Source organism: Melanotaenia boesemani, chromosome 23, assembly GCF_017639745.1.
Source record: "Melanotaenia boesemani isolate fMelBoe1 chromosome 23, fMelBoe1.pri, whole genome shotgun sequence".
In the NCBI taxonomy this organism is placed as follows: domain Eukaryota; kingdom Metazoa; phylum Chordata; class Actinopteri; order Atheriniformes; family Melanotaeniidae; genus Melanotaenia; species Melanotaenia boesemani.
Genome location: NC_055704.1, coordinates 2,620,577 through 2,647,578, shown reverse-complemented (window position 1 = coordinate 2,647,578; position 27,002 = coordinate 2,620,577). Strand labels below are relative to the sequence as shown.

The 27,002-nt window shown below is 43.7% G+C and overlaps 1 protein-coding gene across 1 annotated transcript; it reads left to right on the top strand.

Annotated features, from left to right (window-relative positions):
- Positions 1-347: 347 nt before the first annotated feature.
- Positions 348-25,720, top strand: dusp16 (dual specificity phosphatase 16). The gene is made up of 7 exons (XM_041977549.1): positions 348-516; positions 11,388-11,965; positions 12,989-13,127; positions 23,031-23,209; positions 23,405-23,564; positions 23,652-23,775; positions 23,858-25,720. Exons 2-7 carry the CDS (start codon positions 11,702-11,704, stop codon positions 24,945-24,947), a joined length of 1,956 nt encoding a protein of 651 aa, XP_041833483.1. The 5' UTR covers positions 348-516; positions 11,388-11,701; the 3' UTR covers positions 24,948-25,720.
- Positions 25,721-27,002: the final 1,282 nt, after the last annotated feature.

The window sequence follows — 27,002 nt, the reverse complement described above, 5'->3', positions numbered from 1 at the left end:
CTTCATTAACCGGAAGTACCTCAACCTGCAAAAATCACGTGATTGAATACCAGCTCAACTAGTAGATGTACTGTGACTAAATAAGCGTGTTCTATCGCAGATGTTCTCTCGTCCGAGGAAAATGGCGAAAATACAAAACATAAGAGTTGAGATAATAAGATTATTTGTTAATTAATACTTTCTGCCCTTCCAGTTTCCGGTTCGTAGGTTTTAAAGTCTTAAAGCAGCAGTGGCATTTATTGTCGGCTCAGAGCATCTGGCTGTGCCTTTAAGAGCCCGCTGAGTTCATCTGACTCGCGCTTCGATGACGACATGCTTTATTTTTATCGCAGTGACCTCATCTCTTATGGTAGCGGCAAGACTTCGGTTCCCTCCGCCGCTTTCAGCTCCGTCTTCCACGCTTCTGCCGCCCCTTTTCTCGGTCTTTCTACTCCGGTAAATCCCGGCGGAGTCCATTGGAGAACCAGCCGGGACCGCGAAGCTGCTGGGCGGACTCTGACGGTGACTTTTCAGACGGTGAGTTCACCGAATTTTCCCATTAAAGTGTGAAGTGGCGGCGACAGATAAAGTTCCGTTAACGGGGCCTAAAGTTAAAGTTTCGTCCCCAAGTCCGTCCACTGCGCGTGAGGGACTAAAAAGACCCGTTTCCGCGGGTTTTTCTCCGGAGGGGGTGTTCTCTCCAGCGGTCAGTCGGTCGTTAACATGGAAACACACCGACAAAATGTCAGAGAGCAGCAGGCTGACGTTGGAGAGCAGCTCGGTCCTGAAAATGTCGCCCAGATTTATCAGAAGTTCTGCCGAACTCTTCCGAGCCGAGCTTCCACCGAACACAATGACGTTTGTACCGGATAACCTTCAACTTTTAATTCGGATTTACCGAAAATTCCCCCAAAAGATGTCAGATGTCCTTCATGTGACGGAAACTTATTTTTAATTTCCGTGTTAATGAGGCTAAAGTTTTAACCGCAGAATTTTAATCTCTTTACACACATATGTATATATATAATACTTTATTAATCCCTTCTAAGATTATATGAATATGTATGTATATATACATATATATATATGTATGTGTGTATATATGTATATGTATGTGTGTGTGTGTGTGTGTATATATATATATATTGTGTGTGTATATAAAGTTAATCCGACATCAGTTGATTTGCACATGACAGGCTTAATTTACATTAACTCACGTCAAATGGCATAAGTAATTCATCTTTAATAAATTAATAATAATAATCTAACATGAATGTTAACAGCAGGGAAACTGATCTGAACTTATTCCTCGTTTTAAACATTGTTAATTAAGGACAGATATTAAATTTAAAGCAAATTTAATAAAACAATACAACTTTAAAACAACAATTTTTGTTTTACATTTCTTACCAGATTGCATTAAAGGAGTTTTTAGCAATTATGTTACATGATTGTAAATAAAATAAAAGTTCACATAAAAACAATCCACAAATTTATGAACAGAAAGTTAATATTAAACTTTGACATTATATATATATATATATATATATTAGGGCTGGGCGATATGGCCTAAAAAAAAAATCAGATTTTTTTTTTATAACCAAATCCAATTTCCTATTTTAATCGATTTTTTTTTTTTTTTTTACAAAACATAAATAAACTTAAAAATTAAATTAAAAACATTTATTTGTTTATAGAGATGAATGCCAGCCAAAATAAAGCATATAATGTCGTAGTTTTTCCACCATATAAATGACTCCATATCTTACATAGAAATATGCGACACAATGCATCCGTGATCTCTTTCCATCTGGATCCTTATCGTACAGGATCCACAGAGGAATAATTCCCCTGATGAAGGTTGTCTCTTAAGGAGGGTTTGTGGGTTAAGTTGAGTTCTGCATTTCTGACTGCAGTTATACACACAGCTAAATCCAGGCGTGACTGAAGGGTCACTTCACTGAACACACACACACACACACATATATAATAAATAATATAGCCAAATTTTGTGTGGGAGCTTGGTGGTCCTCAATAATCAACATATCATTAAATTGGCCAATACTGGTAAACAGCATTATATTTGAGAGTTTCTCCTTTGTATGACTTGCTGTCCGCACTGTCTGAGGGAAAGAGTCGAAAGGCCAAATATATTGATGGATACTTGATCCTTAAAAACCTATTTTGGGTGAAAATTGCAGGATTCTGAGGCATTAAAGTTCCAGCAAACATTTATAGATTTGTCACTGTGGATGTTTAATATGTAAAAATATTTTATACATATCTAGAATTTAAACAAAATGAAAACTTGTGGAGACAATCAGAATAGCCAAAAATATTTTTGCTTTTTAACCTCTCGTCTATGTAGCCACTCGCCTCGTATTTCACCAGGGGCACCGTAGCAAACTCGACTCGGATAGAGTTGCTGGATTTCTAGGGTGTAAGCAAAACAGTAAACATGAAGGGGTGTTGGGTTAATTTTGAGATCTGGCAGAAGAAAACAGCTGTGGTATCGAAGTTGGTATTCAAGACTAAACCAAGCAGCTGTGTCCTGTCTTCAACATTTTCCATCATTTTTCCAGCCCTCAACCTGGGACCTTACATCCAATTAATTTGGTCCCTACACTCCCTCTACTGGTTGCTCGCATGATGCAAGTTGTGAAAATAGCTCAACTTTCTGAGGATGTGCAGAAACGAAGCCTTAAAAAAGGAAAAATATGCAAGGCAGCCATAATAGGCACGTAATCAAAAATATATTCTCTGCCTAACGCCTCCATCGTGAACCTTCCACTTATAAAATGATTCTGAGTCCATCTCCTGTAAGTGTTTGTCAATGGTGTCAATAAAATATTCACTGGTTGTTATTTTACGTCATCTGAACCCTGAGGCAACGCAAAACACACAGTTTTAATATATAAATAATGACAAAATAAGTCTTAAATGATCTAAAATACTTAATCACATGAGCATATTTGTAACTTAAATTTACAGCAACACCGGTTTAGCAGTGTGCATCATGTGACTGCTTAACAACAAATTCATTCATTCTAAACATAAAGTATTAAGATGTGAACACAAATTCAGTTTTGATCCTCAGTTAAATTCTTAGTTGTTTTTAAAACCTGAAATTCTGGTGATTTCATCCATATTATACAGGCTGCTCATCAAGAGGATAACTAGAAAAAGTAGAATAATTCACTTAAAAGCCACATTTTTGTTTTCAAATACTTGATTAAAAATAAAAAGAGAATCTTTTAAAAAAAAAAGAAACCTGCCATCTATTTGTGGTCTGACCTTTCTTTGTACATGAAGTCCAAGTCCTGCTCCACGAAACGATCTGTTACTTGGTTGTGAAATTCTCCGTATTTTCTTTTAGTTTTAAAAGTTTCTCGGCCTCTAAAAAGATAACAGACTACCCGAGAGTTAAGTCTTCATTGATCTGTCCGTATGTTAATTTTAAGTACTGTAATTTTAGTTTAGCTATATAATCCTCCATCCTGGCCGTTGGACGAAGCAGAGCATGAAGTAAACCAACCTTAGCAGGCAGCAACAAGCACCCGTCAGCTCACCTGCACCCCCGCAAGGTGCAGCCGAGTGCTGTCGGCCTCACTTTTTTACTTTTCCACACAGTTTGTTGTCCGGTCAGTGAGAATAATTATGTCACACACTTACACTGAAGACATTACACAGACTGTAGAAAGTCGTGGATGTTACGTCCCATTACAGGGGTATGAGTGGGCGCAACATAAGTCAGTCGTGTACAGGTGTGTAAGTAAAACAGCATATTTTAACAGACTCGAGGGAGAAGCTGGACAGCGCAGACAGCTTCCCCTCAGCTTGGCAGAATTATGCTGGCGTTGCTGGTCTGTGTGTTTGCTGTGCTTAAATGGTAGCCTTTTTGTGTGGTAGACTACGTCGAGGTTTCAGCAGGGTTAAACCTGGCTGTTTGTGTTTTCCCTTGTGGGAATAAATTGTAGTCTCCTTTTGGTTGGGCTTTACCTTCGTGTAGCACACAGCTTGTTTTGGCTTCGCTTTGAGTTAGTTTGTGTTTGCGTTTTGATTTAACCTTGGTGTTTCGATATTAGAAGACAACGGTCGTATGTGTTGGGCTAGATTAGGATATTTGGTTGTGAATGAATTTCACTTAGGTTATTGGAACTGCTGCACTTTTGTTATTTAGTTAAGTTCGCGGGTTTATGTGCACTCTTTTGTTTATCTTAGTTTGGTTAATCTGGCGGATTTTGTGTAAGGTTTTAATAACATTTTGGCTTTTCTTTCAGCAGTTTCACTAACCCCAACACTGGATTATGTTTGACACCTGGTTTTAATCTTTATTTATACTCACCACAATAAAACCTGCTTTGTTTCACTTTTACATCCATCCATGGCATACTTTTTTGTTACTCCCTCCCACACCCCTAGAGTGGGACGTAACAGTGGATAATAAATCTTTCTGTAAACTTTATGTTGGCGACATGCTGAGAAGCAAACAGGCGCTCCTTATGACCCAGGTCTGGGATCCCTCATTCAGAGGCTTGGCTCGGCCTCATCTCGGGTTTCTGTCCTGTATTTGAGCAGGAACTCTGCGAATTCAGCCATTTTACATAAGATGTTATACAGAACTTATGTTCATGACACAGATCAGTGGACACATTAAAATGATGTGTGATAATTATTAGCTTTTTGTTTTATTGTGCATGAGGCTCTGCATCACCTGACAAAACGTCACTATTTAACACACCTGAATTAAAAGAATGGATCATTAAGCTGCTGCAGATAACTTGATGAGAAAGTTCACCAATCTGAATCAAGCGTGTTGGAGCTGGAAGTTGTCTGAGACATGCAGAGGTCCTGAGGACCTGGATTGTCATAGAGGACTAACAGAACTTTGTAGAAATAACACACAGATCAACAGTGACCAAGCCTTTTCTCATCTCATCGTTCTCTCAAGTCTTGGCTTTCAGGAGAAAAAATATTGTTATTGAAACAAACACACAACAGAAACTATTTCCATGTTTCCACTTTTTCCTCATTTCCAGTTATTCCTGCTACTATTTACCTGCTATCCTCACTAAACCAACTCCAGCTCAGCTGCTTTGTGGCGCCACCGTGCATCAGAAACGTCTTCTTGGCTTTATTCCAGCCATAGAGGAGCATTATTTTTCTTCTTTTCACACACACATAGAACTTTCTGCTCACTGGTTGATCTTTGGCTGCTCCTGATTGGACGTTACCGTCAATCTAAGCTCTCTGATTGGTGGAAAGTCTGACAGGAAGGGGTTTCACCATCATGTCCAGGTCTAAATAGAGGTCTCTTAGCAACATAGTGGTGATGGTGATGTTTTTATGATGAAATGTGATAAATAATGCTGTTATCATGGATCATTGTGGATTTACCAGATAGAGTCTCTGAATAAAACTACATTTAGTGGCTGGATTGTAAACCTCCTGGATGGGATAGAAATGCCTGGAAACCTTCTGTAGATCACCTAAAGGGTAAAATATCCATCACAGATCTACACACTACCGCTCCTGACACACTGGTGCGGATAGAAGAGGTAGACCTCGGGGACCGTGGAGGAGTTTTAAGGGTTAAATAATTCTTGAATTGGCACCATGTGATTTAGTAGACTTCACATATTCCTGACAACATAAAAAAAAATTAGGAGGAAGAAAAAGTGATTTAAGACCTGAAAACATCTCATAGGTGACTAAAACTGAGTAACTCTCATAGCCCAGTTGGTCCTCATAAGGAATGAAAAAATAATTTATTTTAACTCATAAACCAGAGTGAAAGTATTTTAGGTCAAACTTGAATAATTAGAAATGGTTTAGTAGTTGAAGCTGATCAATGAATTATGGTTAGCATGGTGTTATCCTCTGTCAGTGGAGCGGTAGGGACTCTTCACTCTGGGAACGTGTGTTTAGTGAAAACACTATCGTAAACCTGTTTATTAATGAACACAGAAAGTTAAAGATTAAATTTCTCTCGGCTAAAACCAAACTTCACCTATAGATGGTTTCATGTACAGATATGGATTACTAAAAAACTGTCAAACATATTGATTAAAAACTCCTGTATTAAAGTGATTATGGCTCATAATCATTTCTTACAGTAATACAGATGTTGGAAAACATCTGATTAAGCTGGAACAGTTTAACTCTGATGCAGCTTCTTATTGATCTGCCCTGAAATAAATTTAGATTTCGTTAGAATAATTCGAGTTTCTGTGGTCGATGTTTAGGTTCTTTATCTCTCAGGAAATGATGTGAGCTTGCCAAATTCATTTAAACTGGTTAAACTTGAGGAGAAATGAGTTGGAGTTGAAGATTTTTATTTTATGTTTATTCAGAAGCTGCGAAGTTTTAGTGAACAGGATTTAATCCGCAGCTTCAGGGATGACTAACATAAACACTGTAGTAGTGGAACGGACAATAATAACATATTTAAGTTTAATTAATCAGTAAATGATCCTGGCTGAGATGAACAGAAGCTCAGAAATATCGAAAAACACGCAAAATGGTTTAAACTATAAAATAAAACCTCAAAAAAACAAACCTTTTGGAGAATTTATTCGCTGTGGGACAAACAAGTAGAGAATGATAATAAAAATAATATTAGTGATCAGAAACACATCAGCCTCCATGTGTTTACGTCACCTCTAATTCTTCTTCAGATCAGCTGATTCCCCGCAGCACGTTTACATCCTTCACATCTGTTCCACTGCAAACAAAAATGGTTTTAACTTCAGGTTTCACTTTCTTCTCTGAGCTAAACACACCGCAAATTTAAAACAACTTAAAAAATGTTTAAAGATATTACTTTCACACATTATTTTAATGAAGAAGCTTCTTTTTGAAATCTGTATTCTGCGGGTTGGTTTAAAATGAAATATCTAAATGAAATGCTTGCAGTGGTTGAATAATATGAAATAATTTAAATGTGTACTATGACGCAGGACATATGTAAAGTTCAGATGAAAAACTAACAGGAAGCGAAAAACATTATTTTAACTTTGGAGAAGGGGTGGGATTTAATATGTTTTACTTCTTCCCGCCCCTTTTTGAGCATGAACTTTGTTTAATTTTTGTCTTTGTATTTGGAATTTTCATGGCTGTACATTTGGTTTTGTATGCGTTTGGAAATAAACTTACTTACTTACCTCAGCTGACAGGAAGTGATGGTGAACTTGGGGCGGGGTCAAACCGTACCTATGTAGAGGACAGGTGCTAAAAAGATGGAGGACGGTGTTACACCATCTTTTTATTGAAGATCAGTATAAAGCTTCTGACAGAACCAGAAGCAGTTTTATTAAATAAAATCTTAATCTTCGTGTTTCGGATCTTAATCGGTCTGATTGACTGAATCCTGATTTCAGCAGAAAGGTGAGAGATTCATTCCTTCATCAGTGTCTCATAGAATTCTGGGACTGAATCACAAACGTAAATAAAGCGGTGCAGGTGAATTATTGGTGGAAACGTTGTGGTAAAATAGATAAATCCTTTCACCTGCTGCAGGTGTAACCAGAAGGCAGGTATCAGGTGTTTCATCACCATGATGAGACGCGATGTCACAGGAAGGAGCTGCTTCTGATGTCATCGCTTGTCCGGAGAGTGCTGAGGAACTTCCTGGCTGGAAAACATCTCACGCACTCCGTGGTCCTCGAACTCGTCTTTAACTCAGTTTCCTCCAGACTTTTCTTTCCTCTTTAAATGTCGTCACAGAAACAGTGTTAAGCTGAAAAAAAACCTTTAGATTTATTTTTTATTTTTATTCTTTAATTCTTTTTTATTTGAATTATTGAATTTCCACTCTGTCTTTAAATAATAACGCCTGTTTTCTTTTAGTTTGCCTGGTTAAACTTTAGTCATTTTAATGAAAAACTCCGTCCAGAGACGCAGGTCCGTAAATATTTCAAATGTTAAATATTTGAGGGAATTTAGTCCTATTGATGTTTCAGCTTGTGCACCATCCCAGGAAATCTGACTTTGATGCGTTGATGGTCTCCATCGCAGATCTGATTTCACAGTTTTAGATGAAAAATATCCAGTTATTTACTTTATGTCCTTTGAAAAATTCTTCCAGCTCCTGGTTCCTACAGCAGAGTTGCTCAGTGGTTGATCCGTGAATAAAATGAACTCTTTGATCAACTTTCTCAGCGGGAACCTTTCCTTTTGGGAAAGAACCAGAACCTGAACAGAGTTCATCAGCTGAGGAGAGAACTGGTCCAGATCCAGACCTGGTCCATGAATGGTCTGACACTGGTATTGGGCCCGATTTGGTTCCTGGTCTCGAAACTGATTTAGTTCCTGGTCTCGGAGCTAATCTGAACCTGAACTAGACCTGATCTGAGACTGGTTTTGGACCAAATTTGGTTCCTGGCCTTGGGGGCAACATGGACCTGAACTGGACCTTGATTTTGGCATGTTCTCTGTCTGGTTTTGGACCTGATTTGGTTCTTTGTCTTGGAACTGAATGGTTGGGCATTAGTTGATCTCCTCCAGCTGTTTGTGGGTCAGTTATTGATCATTTGACCTGTAATCTCTCAGAGATGTAAAATAAACCAGAAAAACTACAAAAGATCTTTGTTCCTGAAAAAAAATCTCAATCTGCGTCCGTGACGTCTTTAACATTCTCTCCGGTATTTGTAATCTGGTGCTTTGTATTTTCCTTCTCATGAAATAATTCTGAGGAGTTTCTGATTTCTGGTCCAGTTTGAGCCACATGACGAACACTTTAAGAAGCGATGATGATGAGTTTTCTGCCTCTTCATCACACGATGAATGAACATCTACTGGAGTGTCTGGAATTTTCCATGTTGGTTTTACAACATCTGGGAGTTTCCTGCAGCAGTGTCATGAGTCAGGTAGACAGGTTTGGACCGGATCCGGAGTCTGCCAGGGTCTGAGATAACCAGGAGTCTTCTGAGACCGGTTTGAGCACACCTGGATCAAACACCTGCAGGTGGAGAATCCCTACTGGGTGCTTTCCTCTGCAGCAGTCCTATGATTATTTTTCAAAGCAAGAACAGCTGGAACCTCATCAGGACTGATGATGTGTTTATGAGGATTAAATGGTGGAGAAAAATCTGAAATATGCAGTTTCATCTCCTGAAATGGTTTTTATCTCCCACCTCAGATGGGTTCATAAACACATTTTAGTTTCCAGCTGAGGTGAAAGAAGTGGAGAGCTGATAGGATCGAAAAAAAAAAACCCAAAAAACACAAGTAATACTCTATAAAATGTGAGAAAAAATGTAAAGTTAAATAAAAAAAAAAAACAATCTTCAAACAAACAAACACAGAGCTGGGACAATGTGTAAAATCTCATCAAACCATATTTTATTCCCAGTAGAATATAAACAACATATTAGACGTTTTACCATTTGATGGAAAATATGAGCTTGTTTGTCCCTGAGGGCACCACCAGCATCCAGCCTTGTCCCATGCACACAGAGATTCCTTCTGATTCTCTGAGTCTGTAGATGATATTCTACACTGTAGATGGTGAATCTTCAAAGTCTGAGGAACATTTTTCTGAAATTGTTCTACAGTTTTAGATTCAGTTTGTCTCAGATTGGTGAAGCTCTGTCCATCTTTCCATCTGAGAGACTCTGCCTCTCTGAAATGCTCCTTTTATACCCAGTCATGTTACTGACTTGTTGCCAGGTAACCTGATTAGTTGTCAAATGCTCCTCCAGGTGTTTCTGGCTTGTACCAGTTACTTTTCCAGCCTTTTGTTGCTCCTGTTCCAACTTTTTCCAGACGTGTTGCTGCATCAGATTCACTATTAGCTCATATTTTCATCACATGGTAAAACGTCTCAGTTTCAACATCTAATATGTTGTTTATCGTCTACTGGGAATAAAATATGGTTGATGAGATTTACAAATCATTTCTCGTGAGTATTTAATATAAATGGGGACAGTTCACATTTATGAACACTGATGTAAATGTGTCAGAATTCAGTCTTTTGACTATTTTCCAACAATAATAATCTTATTTTTATTCATTGATTTCTGTTTGTGTACATTTCTTTGTTTATTTTTTGTTCTTGTTTGTGTGTTTTCTTGTCATTTGCCATCATTCCTATGACGGGTCCAACAGAACCATGGTCTCATCTATAAAACATTACGTAGGATGTTTGCAAAAAATGTATGTATGCTCAAAAGCCAAAAATGAGTATGCCAAAAAAAAAATCCAGACTTATGAAACCATGCATATGCACACTTCCAAGCAATTTCTCCTTTATAAATCACAGACTACCTGGAAATGTGCGCACCTGAATTGGCCTTGTATCCCACCCTGAACACGCCCAAACCAGCTATAAATGGTCACTGCAAAGCAGGACATGAAAATTGTTGCATATGAAGAAGCTGCTGATCAAAGCTTATTAAAAAAGACGTGTCGCACCTCAATGTGGAGGCAGAAAAGGAAGACTTCCACTGTCAGAAGTTTTCAGTGACTTGGCAGAGATTAAAGATGAACCCGGTAAAGCTCTGTTACATATTTTGTCATGGCTGTGTGAGCTATTTTATACACATGTAGAGAAAACATCAGGCTGATGGCGGGAGGCGGAGAGGGCGAGAAGGTCCCGACCAGACGAGGGAGATGTGGTCATTACAACAACTCAGTACAACTGCACTTGGTGGAAGTGGTCAGGTTCTGACCGCAGCTTTACTCCAAACAAAGTTCAGCACCATTAATGTCGTCGCTGATGAGCTTAAAGAAATTAGAGCTGTGATGTGGAACACAGTGACAGTTATGCGTGACACATCTAATACATTAAATCATTGTTAAAAATCAACCTTTGCATTGTTTTCATCTCAAACGATGTGTTACATCCTCACAGATCCTCGTTCCCATGTAAAGCCTTCCTGTCAGGGAGGGGGCAGTGGGTCGTGGTCCTCATACTGGGCAGAGGGAGGTCGGGGGGGGGGGGGACTGGTTGCTTCTCACCTTGGCAAGTTGATCATGTCAATCAGGGGTTTAGCTACAACCATGATGATTAATTTACCTGTTCGTTGCCACACAGACAACTTTTCTCTGGTCCAGGGTTTGAGATTTTAGTTGTTTTATATATTTTTTATTGACAGATGTTTATGGAGCAGTTATGGCTCCCTACAAGCCGCAGTAACGTTGCTGGTCTGAATTTATGACGACGTGGAAGTGAAATTAAATGTGTGAGAGGAGCACGATGCAGTCTTCCTGCAATTCACCACCTGCAACGTCTCCAAAATGTCTGTGCGCATTTAGGTACAGGTGCGCACATTTTCACATTACCTTTGCTTTTATAGATCACAACTTTTGCATGGGGAGTGGCGTACGGCACTTTTATAAATGAGACCCCAGGTCTTATCTCCAAGTTTGTTTCTGATGAAGGTTTTTTGTCTTCCTGTTTCTCAAAGCTTCAGGCCTTTGTCATGAGGATCAATCTGCGGAGTGACGTCGTCAGGGGAAACGCTGCCGTCTGCTTTACGCCTGCTGTGGAGTGACCGAGCCGCCACGCGAACTGAAACGCTGAGCGTGGAAACTCGTGGTTTTCCTCCCCTCGTTTTCTCTGGTTGACGTCACACCGGCCAACATCATGGAGCTCCTCATCCTCTGAGGTTCTTCATCGTTCTGTGTCACTGCGGTGCCGAGGAGGAGGGGGGCTTCTACCAGGGAGGGGGGTGGGGGGGGGGGGTGGGGGTGGGTGAGGAGTGAGGACCAGCCGTCTGACATGTCGGAGCATCTGGGGTCCAAGACCGGATCCGGGATGCTGCGGCCAGATGCAGTGCGGCCCATTGGGCCGGAGGCTCTGGTGGTGCTGCTGGAGGGGGGGCTGGACCGGGTGGTCCTGATTGACAGTCGTCCTTTCGTGGACTACAACGCCTCGCACATCCTGGAGGCCGTCAACGTGAACTGCTCCAAGCTGATGAAGAGGAGGCTGCAGCAGGACAAGGTTCAGATCGCCGAGCTGCTGCAGCACTCAGCCAAGAAGAAGGTAAGAAGGTGGACCAGGGTGGAGGGGGGGCAGGCGGTTCACGCTGCATTCACTGGGAGAAAATAGCCTCTAGAAATCAGATTAACAAGTTTGGGTATAAAATGTTCTGTCAGACCCAGAGTGGACCTTCAGAGTTCTGAGGGTCAGTGAACGCAGCATGGTGTTCTGCTTTGAGCCGGTACCGTGATGAAACGGAACCCTGCAGGTCACTGCAGGTCTGAATTTCAGACCAAAGACCTGGTTAAACCAGGTTCCTGGTCCAGTTTAGTTGTTCTTGCCCTTGGATCAGCGTGTTTTACGGTTCGGTGAATGATGCTGTTTTAGTTGAGTTGATTAAAAGATCTGGCAGAGCTTTTCTTGGTCCCACGTTTTTTCTCTCTGTAGCGTTTATTTTTAATTTGTTTCACTTTTTAACTCACTCTATTCTTTCAGGTTGTTGAATAAGTTGTATCTCCTGGTTTTGTGTTTCTGCAAGTCAGCTTCAGTCAGCTGTTTAGATAAATTTTAACTGAACCTGAATCAGTGAACCAAGCAGATGTTTTGGCTTCAAATGACTTTTCTTCCTCTCCATTACTGCGAGGAAGAACATCAATTATTTCCATGTGATTTATGAAGAGGTGTCTTGTCACCATATCTGAATGACCATAAAAGAGAACAGCAGCTAATTACTGAAATTTTCTGGTGCTTATTAAGATTTAAATTTCATTAGGATGAAATTAGACCAGCTTCTATAAACGGTTGAGGACCGTGGTCGATCTCTGGTTGACGGCTTTTAGAAAACTAAGTTACTGGTTTTATTTCTGAGGCAACATTTTCTGTTTGATTGGACTACTGCTTCATGGTTTTGGCTGAACCCACATCCTTTATACAGCGTTTAAACATCTCTGTCAGCTCTTTAAACTCAACAGTAACAATAAAATGTGAAGAATTTTGTCTGTTTTTTCTGGCTTCTGCATACAGGAAGTAGCCTGCCCCTCCTGCATTGTGATTGGTCAGCAACGTGTCATTATGTTTGTGTTGCAGTTGGACCTGCAGGCTGATCAGGAAGTCGTTGTCTACGACCAGAACTCCTCGGACCCTGCCGCTCTCGGTTCCGACTCTTTCCTCAGCGTCCTGCTGGTCAAACTGGAGAGGACCTTTCCCTCCGTGCACCTGCTCTCAGGTCAGTCCCGCCTCTTGTTGTCGTAGTAACACTTCCTGTTTCTACCAAGACGTGGATCAGCTGCTCGTTCTGGGTCAGTTTGGTTTAAATCTGGTTTTGTATATGATCGAGAAGATCTGAAATCTGAAAGCAATTATTCATTGATTGGACTTTAAATGTTCATGTTTCAGTGGGAAAATAACTTTTTAATAAATCTAATCAAATTTTAATTATAAAGCACTTTTCATACATGAGTAGCACCAAGTGCTTTATATAATAAAATGCACATAAAAACAACAATGTCTGCAAATCGAGAAGAATATAAAATAATAGGGATGCACAATAACTATCGGGCTGATAACAGGAAATTATTACGTCATTCCGATAAGTCCGATATCATACAGACGTACCCCAATAACATATATATTCTTGTTAGCACGGCAGTGCTCCGCTTATGCTCTGAGACCTGATTGGTCTGCAGTGAATGCTGCATTCATGTGACGTTGGCATAAAAAGAGAAAAAAAGGGTCAGAATAACCCTCACGTTGTAAGACAACTCGTTAAAACTCGGTCAGTTTTAGCAGGTTTTTAATTTGTTACCTAACCAGAAAACTGACTGAGTTACTGACTTAAACCAACATCCAGTGTATTTTTCAGTATGTTACAATAGAAACGTGAACTTGAAAAGGATGGAAGCACGACTAGGAAACGTGAGAATGGTTAATTCCATCACCCCCTGAATGCAGCACCACCAGCATGCAGCACAGCGTGCTTACGGTTGACGACAGAGAACATGGCGTCGGTAGAGTGGGAATTCTTCAAAGTTAACGAAGAAGACAGTTCACTGGTTATTTGTAATTGTTCCAAACAAGTTCCACAAGGAGGGAAAAGTAGCACAAGCTTCAATATTACAAACCTGATCAGTCACCTGAAACATTGACAGAGTTTTGGAAACGTATGAGGACGCCGGGCTGCTGAAGATGCAAACAACTTGAAGCCACCTGCAAAGCGGCCACCGGGACTGACAGACATTTGTGAGGTGTTTGAGACATCCAAGAAATTTGCCAGACATGAGCCACGGGCTACGGCTGTTGAAGATTTAATCATGGAAATGATGGCGCTTGACGACCAGCCCTTTACCCTCGCTGAGGACAGAGGCTTTTCGTCTGATTCGGCACTTGGAGCCACGGTTTACGATGCCGAGCCGCCGCTACTTTGCTGACGTGTGCCTTCCATCCAAGTATGATGCTATCGCCAAATATTCACACATTTTATCAAATAGTTCTGTAGAAAATCTTTAGAAAATGTTTGAGAGGCATGCTAAAAGTTTTTCACTGGAAAACATCAGCGTCTCTTCATGTAAACTGTGAAAAGTCTTTTAGGTTTTGTTTGTATTGATGTCATGTCTTAAGCGTGTTTATCGGTTATTAGTTATCAGTATCGGCCTTTAGTAGCTGAAAGTTATCGGTTATCAGCATAGGTCTAAAAAATGGCTATCATGCAGCCCTAATAAAATTACAACCTACTCTCTCTCTGTCATGCACACCCACACACGCATTGTGTCCAGATCTGTTGTGTCAGATTCTGTGCTTTTAGCGGTGCGTCTCCGACCATACTACATGCCACGGGAGTTCTCCTACACCATCGCCATTGTTGTTTACGTTCCTCCACGGGCACACGCTGACACCGTGTGTGACGTCATTCAATCCGTCGTTGCCAGGCTGCAAACATAACATCCAGACGCGTTCGTCCTAATATCTGGGGACTTTAACCATGTCACACTGCAATACATTGCAGGACTTTTATCAGTTTGTAAACTGCCCCACCAGGCAGAACCGGACAATAGACCTCCTGTATGCAAACACTAAGGATGCATACACCGCCATATCCCTCCCCCCACTGGGAAAGTCCGACCACAACCTGGTCTATCTCCAGCCTCAGTACAAGCCAAAAGTACAGAGGCAGCCTACAACCACCCGCTCCTTCAGGAAATGGACCCCTGAGGCAGAGGAGGCTCTGAGGGACTGTTTCAACTCCACAGATTGGAACGTACTCATTGAGCCACACAGTGAGGACATTGAGGGGGTTACTCAGTGTTTCACAGACTATGTGAACTTCTGCGGGGATACTGTTCTCCCTATTAAGACTGTGGGCTGTTTCCCCAACAACAAGCCCTGGATTACCAGCGACATCAAGGAGGTCCTCAACAGAAAGAAGAGGGCGTTCAAAGATGGAAACAGGGAGGAGATGAAGCAGGTACAGAGGGAGCTCAAGATTCGTCTGCGGGAGGCCAAGGAGTCCTACAGCAGGAAGGTGGAGCAGAAGCTGCAGCAGAACAACATGAGGGAGGTCTGGGAAGGGATGAAGACCATCACAGGCTGCAAGAAGAGCCGCAGCACAGCAGAAGGGGACACAGAGAGAGCAAACCAGTTCAACCAGTTCTTCAACAGCTCCCCTTCTCTCCCAACCCGCCCACCACCCATCATCATCAGCCAGCAGGAGGACACAGGCAGCGCCACAGCACACATCGCCATCACGGGTCAGCAAGTCAGCAGAGAGATGAAGCGGCTTCGCCCTGGTAAGGCAGCAGGTCCGGACAAGGTGTGCCCAAGATTACTCAAGGCCTGTGCTGCTGAGCTGGGGGACCCCCTCCAGCGGGTCTTCAACATGAGCATCAGTCTGGGGAAAGTTCCAACCCTGTGGAAGACATCCTGTCTCGTCCCAGTCCCCAAGAAGCCACACTAGAGTCAACCAGAAGACTTCAGGCCAGTGGCTCTAACATCACATGTGATGAAGACCCTGGAACGGTTGATGCTCCACCACCTCAGACCCCAGGTTCAACACGCCCAGGACCCCCTGCAGTTTGCTTACCAGGCAAAGGTGGGGGTGGATGACGCCATCCTGTACCTCCTTCACCGGGCACACACTCACTTGGACAATGGCAGTGGCGACTTCTCCAGCGCCTTCAACACCATCCAGCCCACTCTTCTGAGAAACAAGCTGCATTACATGGGAGCGAACTCACATCTGGTCTCCTGGATTGTGGACTACCTCTCAGAGAGACCACAGTACGTTAGGCTGGGTGGCTGCACAATCTGACACTGTGCTCAGCAGCACCGGAGCACCACAGGGCACTGTGCTCTCCCCTGTCCTGTTCAAAATCTACACATCAGACTTCCATGTTGAGTCTGAGCTCTGCCACATGCAGAAGTACTCGGATGACACTGCCATAGTTGGATGTATTAAGGACAGGAGGAGGAGTACAGGAGTTTGGTGGAAGACTTTGTTGGCTGGTGCAGGGCGAACCACCTGCAGCTGAACACTTCCAAAACCAAGGAGATGGTGGTGGACTTCAGGAGGAACAGATCAGACCTGAGGCCCGTCTCCATTAGAGGGTGTGGAGGTGGAGTCGGTCAGTTCATATAAGTACCTGGGACTGCAGCTGGATGACAGACTGGACTGGTCAGAGACCATCAACGCCATCCACAAGAAAGGACAGAGCCATCTGTACTTTCTAAGGAGGCTGAGGTCCTTCAACATCAGCAAAAAACTGCTGCTGATGTTCTACCAGATTGTGGTGGCCAGTGTCCTTTTCTATGCTGTTGTGTGCTGGGGAGGTAGCATAAAGAAAAGGGACGCAGCACGGCTGGACAGAGTGATCCGAAGGGCAAGATCTGTGGTGGGCACAGAGCTGGACTCTTTGGTCTCAGTGGCAGTTGCACATCCTGCACTTTTTCACTCATACACCTTGTTTGATTACTACTGTTAATATATGTACATACTTGATCACCTGTACAGTATATATGTACATAGACCATAATAATGACTCTTGTTCGTTCCAACTCGGAGTGTGTTTTTGCATCACAGAATATCTAGCTGAGTAGACATTACAATGAGTGTACAATAGTTTTTACCATTTTGTCTCGTTTATCTACATTTGCTTTTATTTAATTTTAAATTAGTCTAGTTGTGCTTAAGTAACTCCTAATGTCAAGTACTAACCTTTAATGTATGTATATGCTACTGGATGCTTGAATTTCTCTCGGGATCAATAAAGTATCTACCTATCTGTCTACCTATCTACCTATCTACCTGTCTGTCTGTCTGTCTGTCTGTCTGTCTGCCTGCCTGCCTGCCTGCCTGCCTGCCTGCCTGCCTGCCTGCCTGCGAAAAAAACAAAAGCCAGTCCTTTTAAATCGACATTAACCCTTTAACGCCTACATTTACTTACAATTATATTTAAATAAAATAAATGCCATAAAAATAATTAAAAATATAAGTCAATTATTATATAATCCTCCAGATTAACTCAGATTGTCCTGGAAAATCATCCAAACTGTTCTCCAGATAGACACTGATCATCAGGGCTTCCGTAGTTTTTTTTTTTTTTTTTTTTCCCTCCAATTCCCACTGACCATCAGATGACTTCATCAATAACTAATAATAATATATATTGATTTTAGAGAGAAATACTGAAGGAAATCACAGGAGAACCAGTGGAACCAGTGTTGTGTTGTGTTTAAGGACCCCAGCTGCTGGTTCTGAATATAAACCTGAACCGAGACCAGAACTGTTCTGCTGCTGTCTGAGAACCCACTCTGTATGTTCTGTTCCAGTCAAAGATCAATAACTGTGATCAGATCAGTTATTGATCTCTTCTCTCCTCACTGGATCACGTTATGTAACAGTGATGTAATGCTGACTCCTCCCCCAGATTTCAGACGTTCCAGCTGCATGAGGTCCGAGCTGGACTGAAACCCAGAAACGACTTGTGTGTCTGCAGTTTGTCTCCAACACGACTCAGTTTTATTGTCTGAAGTTATAGTTTACTATAGCTTCTCATTTATTCATTCATTCATTTATTCATTTACTTATTTATTTATTTATAAACGGCGCTGCAGTAAACGGCTGCCTTACCAGTGTCTCTTACGCACCCGAGTGATTCTTTCTTTCTTTCTTATCGTTTATTCCTTATTTTATATATATATAGCATATTTTTGATTCTATTGAATTTTTTTTAACTCTAGTATGGCACTTGCACGTCTTGTTTATTCAAGAGAGGAACTTTTTGCATTGAAGACTAATGTCGGAATGCAGCACAACGTACCGACAGAGCTGAGGAGGAAGTACAGAGGCTGCAAGTCAGGATCTAAGCTAAAGGCTGCTCGACGACGTTTTAAGCCAGTGATCCTCTCTGTACTAATGGGGAACGTCAACTCACTACCTAACAAGATGGACTAGCTGTTGGCACTGAACAATCAGCGGAGTTATCGCGAGTGCAGCTTATACACCTTCACAGAGACATGGCTCACTGATGCGATACCGGACGCTAACTTGGATCTACCGGGTTTCACTGCTGTGAGAGCTGACAGAGACATGAACGCCTGCGGTAAGAGCAGAGGTGGGGGGCTCATCATGTATGTGAACAAACATTGGTGTTGCCCAGGACATGTCTCAGTGAAAAAGGAACTGTGTTGCCAGGACTTGGAACTGTTAGCCGTTAGTCTGCGGCCATATTACTTGCCGAGGGAGCTTAGTCACGTGATCGTACTCTGTGTTTACATCCTGCCCAGCGCGGAAGCATCAGCTTCCTGTGAGAAGATACACACAGTAACAGCAAGGCTGCAGACAAAGCACCCTGAGGTGTTTACGGTCATATCTGGGGATTTTAATCATGCTTCCCTGGACCCTACCTTGGCCTCCTTCTACCAGGCTGTAGACTGTCCCACAAGGAACAACAGAACAATAGACCTGCTGTACTCCAATGTGAAGGATGCCTACAGAGCCACCCCCCTCCCCCCACTTGGAAAGTCTGACCACAACCTGGTTCACCTACAGCCACAGTACACCCCCCTGGTCAAAAGGATGTCTAAAACCACACGCTCGATCAGGAAGTGGTCACCTGAGGCAGAGGATGCTCTGAGAGACTGCTTTGACATCACTGACTGGGATGTACTGCTGAGACAACATGGTGAGGACATAGAGGAGCAGACTCACTGTCTGACGGACTACATCAACTTCTCGCTGGACGTAGTCTCCCCCAATAAGACTGTCCGTTGTTATCCAAATAACAAACCTTGGATAACACAAGGTGTAAAAGCTGCCCTCAACAGGAAGAAGGTGGCTTTCATGAACCATGACAGGGAGGCAATGCAATTAGCACAGCGGGAGGTGAAACAATGCCTGAAGGTGGCGAGGGACACCTACAGAAGGAAGGTGGAGGATAAACTGAGTGAGAGCCGTATGAAGGAGGTCTGGGATGGTGTCAACACCATCACAGGCTTCAGATCAAAGGCCATGACAGCGGGGGGGACAGTGGAAGAAGCAAACAGGCTGAACATCTTCTTTAACCTCTTTGACCAGCCCACTGTCCCCCCTCCCCCACTGCAGTACACAACCTCCCTGACTTCATCCCCTGTGCAGTCTTCATGCCAACCTTTACCCCTCCCCCCATCTCAACACCCTCCACACATAACAGCTGAACAGGTGAGGGGAGAACTGAGGAAGCTCCACCCATGGAAAGCAGCAGGCCCTGACGGAGTGCCTCCTCGTCTGCTTAGGACCTGCACTGCTGAACTGGGGGAACCACTCCAGCATGTCTTCAGCCACAGTCTACAGCTGGGGAAAGTGTTTACCCTGTGGAAAACATCCTGTATTGTTCCAGGTCCAAAGAAAAAACGTCCTGGTGAGCTGAACGATTACAGACCGGTGGCACTTACATCCCATCTGATGAAGACGATGGAGTGGCTCATCCTCAATCTCCTCAAGCCCCAAGTGCAACAGGCCCAGGCCCCCCTACAGTTTGCCTATCGCGCAGGTGTGGGTGTGGAGGATGCTATTCTCTACCTCCTACACCGTGTCCAAGTACATCTGGATAAGGGGAGGGGCACAGTGAGGATCCTCTTCTTGGATTTTTCAAGCGCCTTCAACACAATCCAGCCCCTGATGCTTCTGGACAAACTGAGGGAGATGCAGGTGGACCCCTGCTTGGTGTCCTGGATTGGTAACTACCTCACAGAGAGACCGCAGTACGTCAGACTAAAGGACATCACATCTGACACTGTTATTAGCAGCACAGGAGCACCCCAGGGGACGGTGCTGGCCCCCCTCCTCTTCACACTCTACACCTCAGACTTCTGTTACAACTCAGAGCTGTGTCACATCCAGAAGTTTGCAGATGACACAGCCATCGTGGGGTGTATCAGGGATGATGGAGAGGACGAGTACAGGAATCTGGTCAGTGACTTTGTCTCCTGGAGTCAGATGAACCATCTCCAGCTTAACACCTCAAAGACTAAGGAGCTGGTTATTGACTTCAGGAAGTCCAGCCCACAACCACGTCCAGTGACCATCAGGGACGACAAGGTGGAGATTGTAGACAACTACAGGTACCTCGGGTTGTGGCTGGATAACAAGCTGGACTGGACATACTGTACAAATCACCTGTACAAGAAGGGCCAAAGCCGTCTGTACTTCCTGCGAAGACTGAGATCTTTTAACATCTCCAGGAAACTCCTGTGGATGTTCTATCAGTCTGTGGTAGCTAGTACGCTTTTTTATGCTGTTGTCTGCTGGGGGGGGTAACATGACAAAAAGGTGTGCTAACAGGCTGGAAAAACTCATCAGGCGGGCGGGCTCTGTGGTTGGCATGAAGCTGGACTCCCTGGTGACAGTGGCAGAGAGGAGAACACTAAAAAAACTACTGGCTATTGTGAATGATGCCAGTGACCCTCTGCACACTGTCATCAGTGCACAGAGAAGCCTGACCAGTAACAGGCTGCTCCTCCCCAAGAGTAGGACCAACCGGCTCAGAGACTCCTTTGTCCCCCGAGCCATCAAACTGTACAACTCTGCATTAGGCAGGAGGGGGAGAAGGAGGGGGGAGAGGGAGGTGTGCAGTCCGCCTGATACAACACATGTACAATAAGTTCTTTATTAATTTTTACTCATACAAACAGTTGCAATAACTTATACATGCAATAGTGAACTGGGAATCTGTACCACCTCTACTGTGTGCAATGCTTGTTTATATTATTTATTTAACTTATCTTATTGTTATTATTATATTTATTTCATTCTATTTGCCTCTATTTTGCTTTGTACCTGTATATATTGTGTCTTGTGCTTGTCCTGCTTTACTGTTGGTGTTGTATTGCTACTGGTACCCAAATTTCCCTGAGGGCTCTCCGGAGGGAATAATAAAGTATTTCTATTCTATTCTATTCTATTCTATTCTATTCTATTCTATTCTATTCTATTCTTTGTATAAACAAAATAGCAGTTTGTCAGAATCCAGATAAATAATCTCTGGTTTAAAATATTCAAAAATACAAACTCTGCTGATACATAAAGAAAATCCTCTGAGTCCTTTAAACATTCTAAAGTTTAATCTTTTTTATTCCCCAAATTTTTTCAGACAAAGAAATAAAAACAAGTTTCGTTAAATTTTTATTAAAAAACAACAAAAAACTAAAAATAGATTAATAAAATGACAGAAAGCTCAGAAACGAAAACCCAGAAGAAGTCTGAGGTCCGGTCCGGTCTAGTTTGTAGACGGGCCTGAGATTGTTCGACCTGCAGAAGATGAATTCAGAGGCTCGTGGCCTAGCAACAGCTGATGGAGCCAGTCTGATCACATTTTCTTCATTATTCTGTATGAATTCAACCTGAATAAAATATAAATTTTTAGCAAGCCCCAAATTAACAGATTTTGGGCTCACTATCCTGGGGGGTCTCCACCGGGGGTGTCTCCCACAGGGTATGGTGGAAGGGCTAAGTGATATGGGCATGTGAGAGTGAGTGTTTGTGGGTACGGCGCACAGTAGGTTCTAAGCGAGGGGTTATGGGGTGGATAGAGGGGGCTATGAGGTGACCACTTCTGGGCTCTTTGGGCATGGGGCCCTTCACTCTGGCTGCCCTGGATGGCCGGTGCTTGGCGGGGTAGCGGCTGCCGATCTTGGCCCACTGGGGCCTGTGCAGGGTGACTCTGGGGCCCTGGGGCCTTCCTCTGCCACCCTCTGGATGGGTCCAGGGTGGTCTTCATGTTGGAGTAGTAGGGGTTCGTGCTCAGGGATTGCTGCTGATGGCCCGGGTCTCTGGGCCGCCCTAGTCTGCCTCTAGCCTTCGTAGAGGCGTGGTCACATTTGCAGGATCTCACTCATCTCTGATCCTCCGCATTCCTCATCCTCTGCATGCTGACAGTCACTGAGGTGTCCAGTGGGTTTATAATGCTGCTTTTGTTTGGGTTTTTTTGTGTGCGTGTTTGTGTTTCTGGTACTTTGGTTGTTGTTGTGGTAAATGTTTTTTTTTTATTATTATTTTTTTATTTGTTTGTTTGTTTGTTGTCTTGGTTTTTTAGGAGGTCCTGATGATTATTAGCTTTGTTTTCCTGTAAAAGCTGTAGGAAATTCTTGTGTCTCTGTACAGGTGTAGCAGTTGGATGTCTGGTGTTCAGTTGGATTGAAAGATTGTTGCTTCTATCTACTGTGTCTTGTCTCTTCTGTGTTTTTTCTACTTTCCTTTTTTTTTTTTTACTTCACTATTTTCCTTTTGTCTCTTTCCCCTCCATTCAGGTCTAGCATGATTAGATAAATTAAATAATTTAAAATGGATAAATAGGATTAAAAATTATTCAAATATCAAGACGAGCCTTATACCCATAAAGCTCCCCTTGGCAAAGCAAATTTGTTCGGCACAGCAGCCAGACCATCATTCTGTCGCCACCATGCTGAACAGGACAACTTAGAAAAAAAACAATTAAAACTTTAAATTAAAGCAGAAAAAAACCTAAACTCAAGCCGAAGGAAACCAGTAGTAAAACCAAATTAAACCTGATTAAACCTGAACGTCTTCATGTTGGTGATTTTCTTTTTAGAATGATGTTTCTCATGTTTTCGGTGTTCTGTTCTCATTCTGTCATCTCAGGCGGCTTCTCAGAGTTTTCTCACCTGTTTCCTGGTCTGTGTGAAGGAAAATCCACTTTGGTTCCCTCCTGCATCTCTCAGCCCTGCATCTCTCAGCCCTGCCTCCCTGTCACCACCGTCGGACCGACCCGGATCCTGCCTCACCTGTACCTGGGTTGCCAGAGAGACGTCCTGAACAAGGTAACCTAACCAAAGCTATTATTCTGCTTTGGATGCGCCCATGGATGAGGATGTGATCAAATTAAATAAATAAAAATTTTCGAAGGAGAGCAGGAGATTAAAGGAAAAGTTTTCTGTTTAGAAACTTTTTTATTAGAAAGAAGAAGAATATCTTCCCATGATGTGGTTCTGATCCCATCTGTCTTGGTGTTGCAGGATCTGATGCAGCAGAACGACATTGTCTACGTCCTGAATGCCTCCAACACCTGCCCCAAACCCGACTTCATCCCCGAGTCTCACTTCCTCAGGGTTCCTGTCAACGACTCGTTCTGTGAGAAGATCCTGCCGTGGTTGGACCGCTCTGTGGAATTTATAGGTGAGCATTCAGCCACACCTGGACCTCCGTTGCCAGGTAAAGCCCACCTGCAGTTCATCACTCACCTTAAACTCTGCTGTGTTTCAGAGAAGGCTAAAGCGTCCAACGCTAGAGTCCTGGTCCACTGTCTGGCGGGGATCTCTCGCTCGGCCACCATCGCCATCGCGTACATCATGAAGAGGATGGACATGTCCCTGGATGAGGCGTACAGGTGAGATGGTGAGCTGAGGACTCGTCAATATCCAGAACTGGCCCTCTGAGACCTGACTGATCCTGTTTGGTATCTTCTTCAGGTTTGTGAAGGAGAAGAGGCCGACCATCTCCCCGAACTTCAATTTCCTGGGTCAGCTGCTAGACTTTGAGAAGAAGATAAAAAGCCCTGAAGGCGCCGCGACCTGGCTGAAGTCCCCCAGCGCCGAGTCTCTTGTCCACCTGGAAGAAGCAGAACTTGGAGCTCACCCAGAGGCCCCCGTGGGCCCCAGCCTGGCTCTGCTGGAGCCCCTCACTCTACCTTGCGTCCTAGATGATGGTCCAGAGGAGCTGGCTCAGGCCCTGAGTGGTCTGCAGCTCGCCGACGGGGCTGAGGACAACACCCGCCTCAAACGCTCCTTCTCTCTGGACATCAAGTCGTATGGTGAGCCGGGTGGCAGCCCTGGCCACCGCATGTTCGTCCCTCATGCTGGATCAGGGGATGACTTCTACAAACCGTCATCCTTCAAGGAAACGAACAGCAAACCGTGTCAGTTCTCTCCGGTGGAGGAGGTGTCAGAGCAGTCGACGCCTGAACAGAGTCCTGACAAGGAGGAGGCGGATGGGCTGGAGCCGTCGCCGGCCCCCAGTAGTCTTCCCAAAGCTCTGCCCACCACCAGCAGTGTTCCGAACGCTCCCACTTCAAACTGTCCACAACAGCTGCAGCGCAGCGGCAGCGTGGGGGAGAACGCTACCAGCTTCCTGTTTGGCCAGCAGCACTGGGCCAGGGCAGGCCCTGCTGGCGCCCTGAAGGGCTGGCACTCAGACATCCTGCTGGGGCCCGTCACTGTGTCTACGTCCTCCCTGACAGCCGGCTGGTACCTGTCCTCAGAGTCCACGCGCTTCTACTCCACGTCGGCCATCCTGACTGGTGGTGGCTTTGCTGCGTACGGCTACGGCCATGGCCACGGCTTGGAGGCAGTGCGGCGGCGCAGCCGGCAGCGGGCCGGTGACCGTGACGACTCGAGGCGAAGCTGGCACGAAGAGAGCAGCTTCGAAAAGCAGCTGAAGCGTCGCAGCTGTCAGATGGAGTTCGGAGACGGGATGATGGACAGCCGGTCCCGGGAGGACATGGGAAAGGTTGGCAGCCAGTCCAGCTTCTCCGGCAGCATGGAAGTCATCGAGGTGTCCTGACAGACCGCCATGACCTCACAACACTATCGGGCGGAGTCGGCCCACGCCACTGAGACGCCGCCAATGCCAGAACAGAATCGGCTAGTTCTGGCTGCCTGAGCTGAAGGATAACGCATCACAGCCGAGCCAGCAGAGACCAGGACCAGTACGGAGGAGGACCGAGGACTGGGTCCCAGGAGGACATAGTGTTCTGATTCAACTTTTAAACAATGACTTTAAATCACATCAATAATCAATAAATTATCAGAGATTGGTTCCGGATCAGACCGACCAATCAGAGCCTGGCTGCAGAAATGACATCAGAACAGGAAGCAGCAGTTTGTTTGGAGGGTCAGTCTGACCTATTGTTCCAATTGATCCGTATCCTGACTGTGACGTTCCTGTTAAACTCCTGACCGGGTGTTTCCGGAACAAACGGAACGCTCAGCGTGGCCACCAGGTGGCGACGCTCACCGTAGACCGTCGCCAGAACCAGGAAACACTCCACTGTTTGGAGCTGCATCAGGGTTCTGAAAATGAACCGGCAGGTTGATCGATTGAAACGCTGTCAACGGAGCTGTGAAGGTTTCATCTGATCGATCACATTGATTTATTGACGGTTTGCTGGAAGTTGAGGGGGGGGGGACTGCCTCCCCCGTCCGACGATCAGTCGGTCATGTGAATGCCGACTCACAGGTAAACTTGCACTACTGTGTTTGGATGGATTTGATTGAAACGGTAAAAATAAACGTGTCTAAATGACGTCACCGCGTCGGTATGACTGATTAAAACTTCACTGGTGTTTCATCACTTTTTGTGGTCAGTAACTGTTTTCCTGTCAAACTCCTGGACAGGTCCTTCATGTCTCATAATCAGCTGTCCACAGCCGTCATGAAGTTTGGTGTAATTTTCAGTTGTTTCATGTACAGAAACCCAACAGGGCCAATATTCACTTTTATTTTCACAGAATTCATGTTACCCTGGTTTTTTTTTTCCCTAATTTTACATATCCTAACCCATGTGTCCTGCTCAAATTTACTGTCCTCTGGAGACCTTCATGTCCAAAAAAGTCCCATAGATTTCCACTGAAAGTACATAGTTTAGTCTCCGAGTCATTCCAGTTTAAAACCATTCATTCCTAAATGTCAGCATTTCATTTGAAGGAGAAGTCGTGATATTTGACATTTTTACTGGATTCCAGCAGATTTAACTGGTTTCTCGTTGCAGACAGATGCAGGAAATTCTAGGATTTTTGCCAGTTATAATAATGGGGCTGTGGGACCAGCAGGGCGTGACAAGATTTAATTGATTTTAATTTTTTTTGTGTGTGAAATAATTTCCTAATCAACATTTTAATAATGACAAATTATTTCACAAAAAGAGGAGGGGGGGGGCTCATCACCAAAGCAGAAAAAATAGTAATATTTGATGTTTTTATAGCAGTATTTTTGTTAGTGGTCAGGTGAGGAAGTAAAGTGCATCAACAGAGTAAAAGATGAGAGAAAAAGGTAAAAATGAATTACATGTATAGTAACTTAGCCCAAATGATCACCAAATAAAACAAGGCTGAGAACAATGGGCAGAAATGCCAGAGGAAAGTAGAAGGGTTAGTAAAAGACAAAAACAATAATAATAAACATAAATAATAACTGGTATAAACTACAGGGTTGAATAATGAACTTAGTTGGGTATTTTCTTCTGCACCCGTCCTAGCTGGACTACGAACAGTGGACTGTTATTATATGGCCCCCAGGGAAGACATGGGGTTAAGGTGATGTAGGCCTTCGGGAGCTGGGGTGAGGTGGCCTTTGTGTCATGTTTTAGTCCACGTTGGACCATTTTGATTTATTCTCATGTTGTTTCAGATTCATATAATTCTAGTATAATTCCTCTGTGACAACTTCCTGCCAGCATGATGATGGCAGAGCAGGTACGATTTCAAACTGAGCACCTGTAGGAGTCTGCTGGAGCTGAAGCTTCACACAGGTTAGCCCTTTACAAGCTAACACGTGCATGTGTGTTACGCCGCTTTTCATGCTGCAGACGTATTTTTTTAACCTTCCAAGAGACACGTTT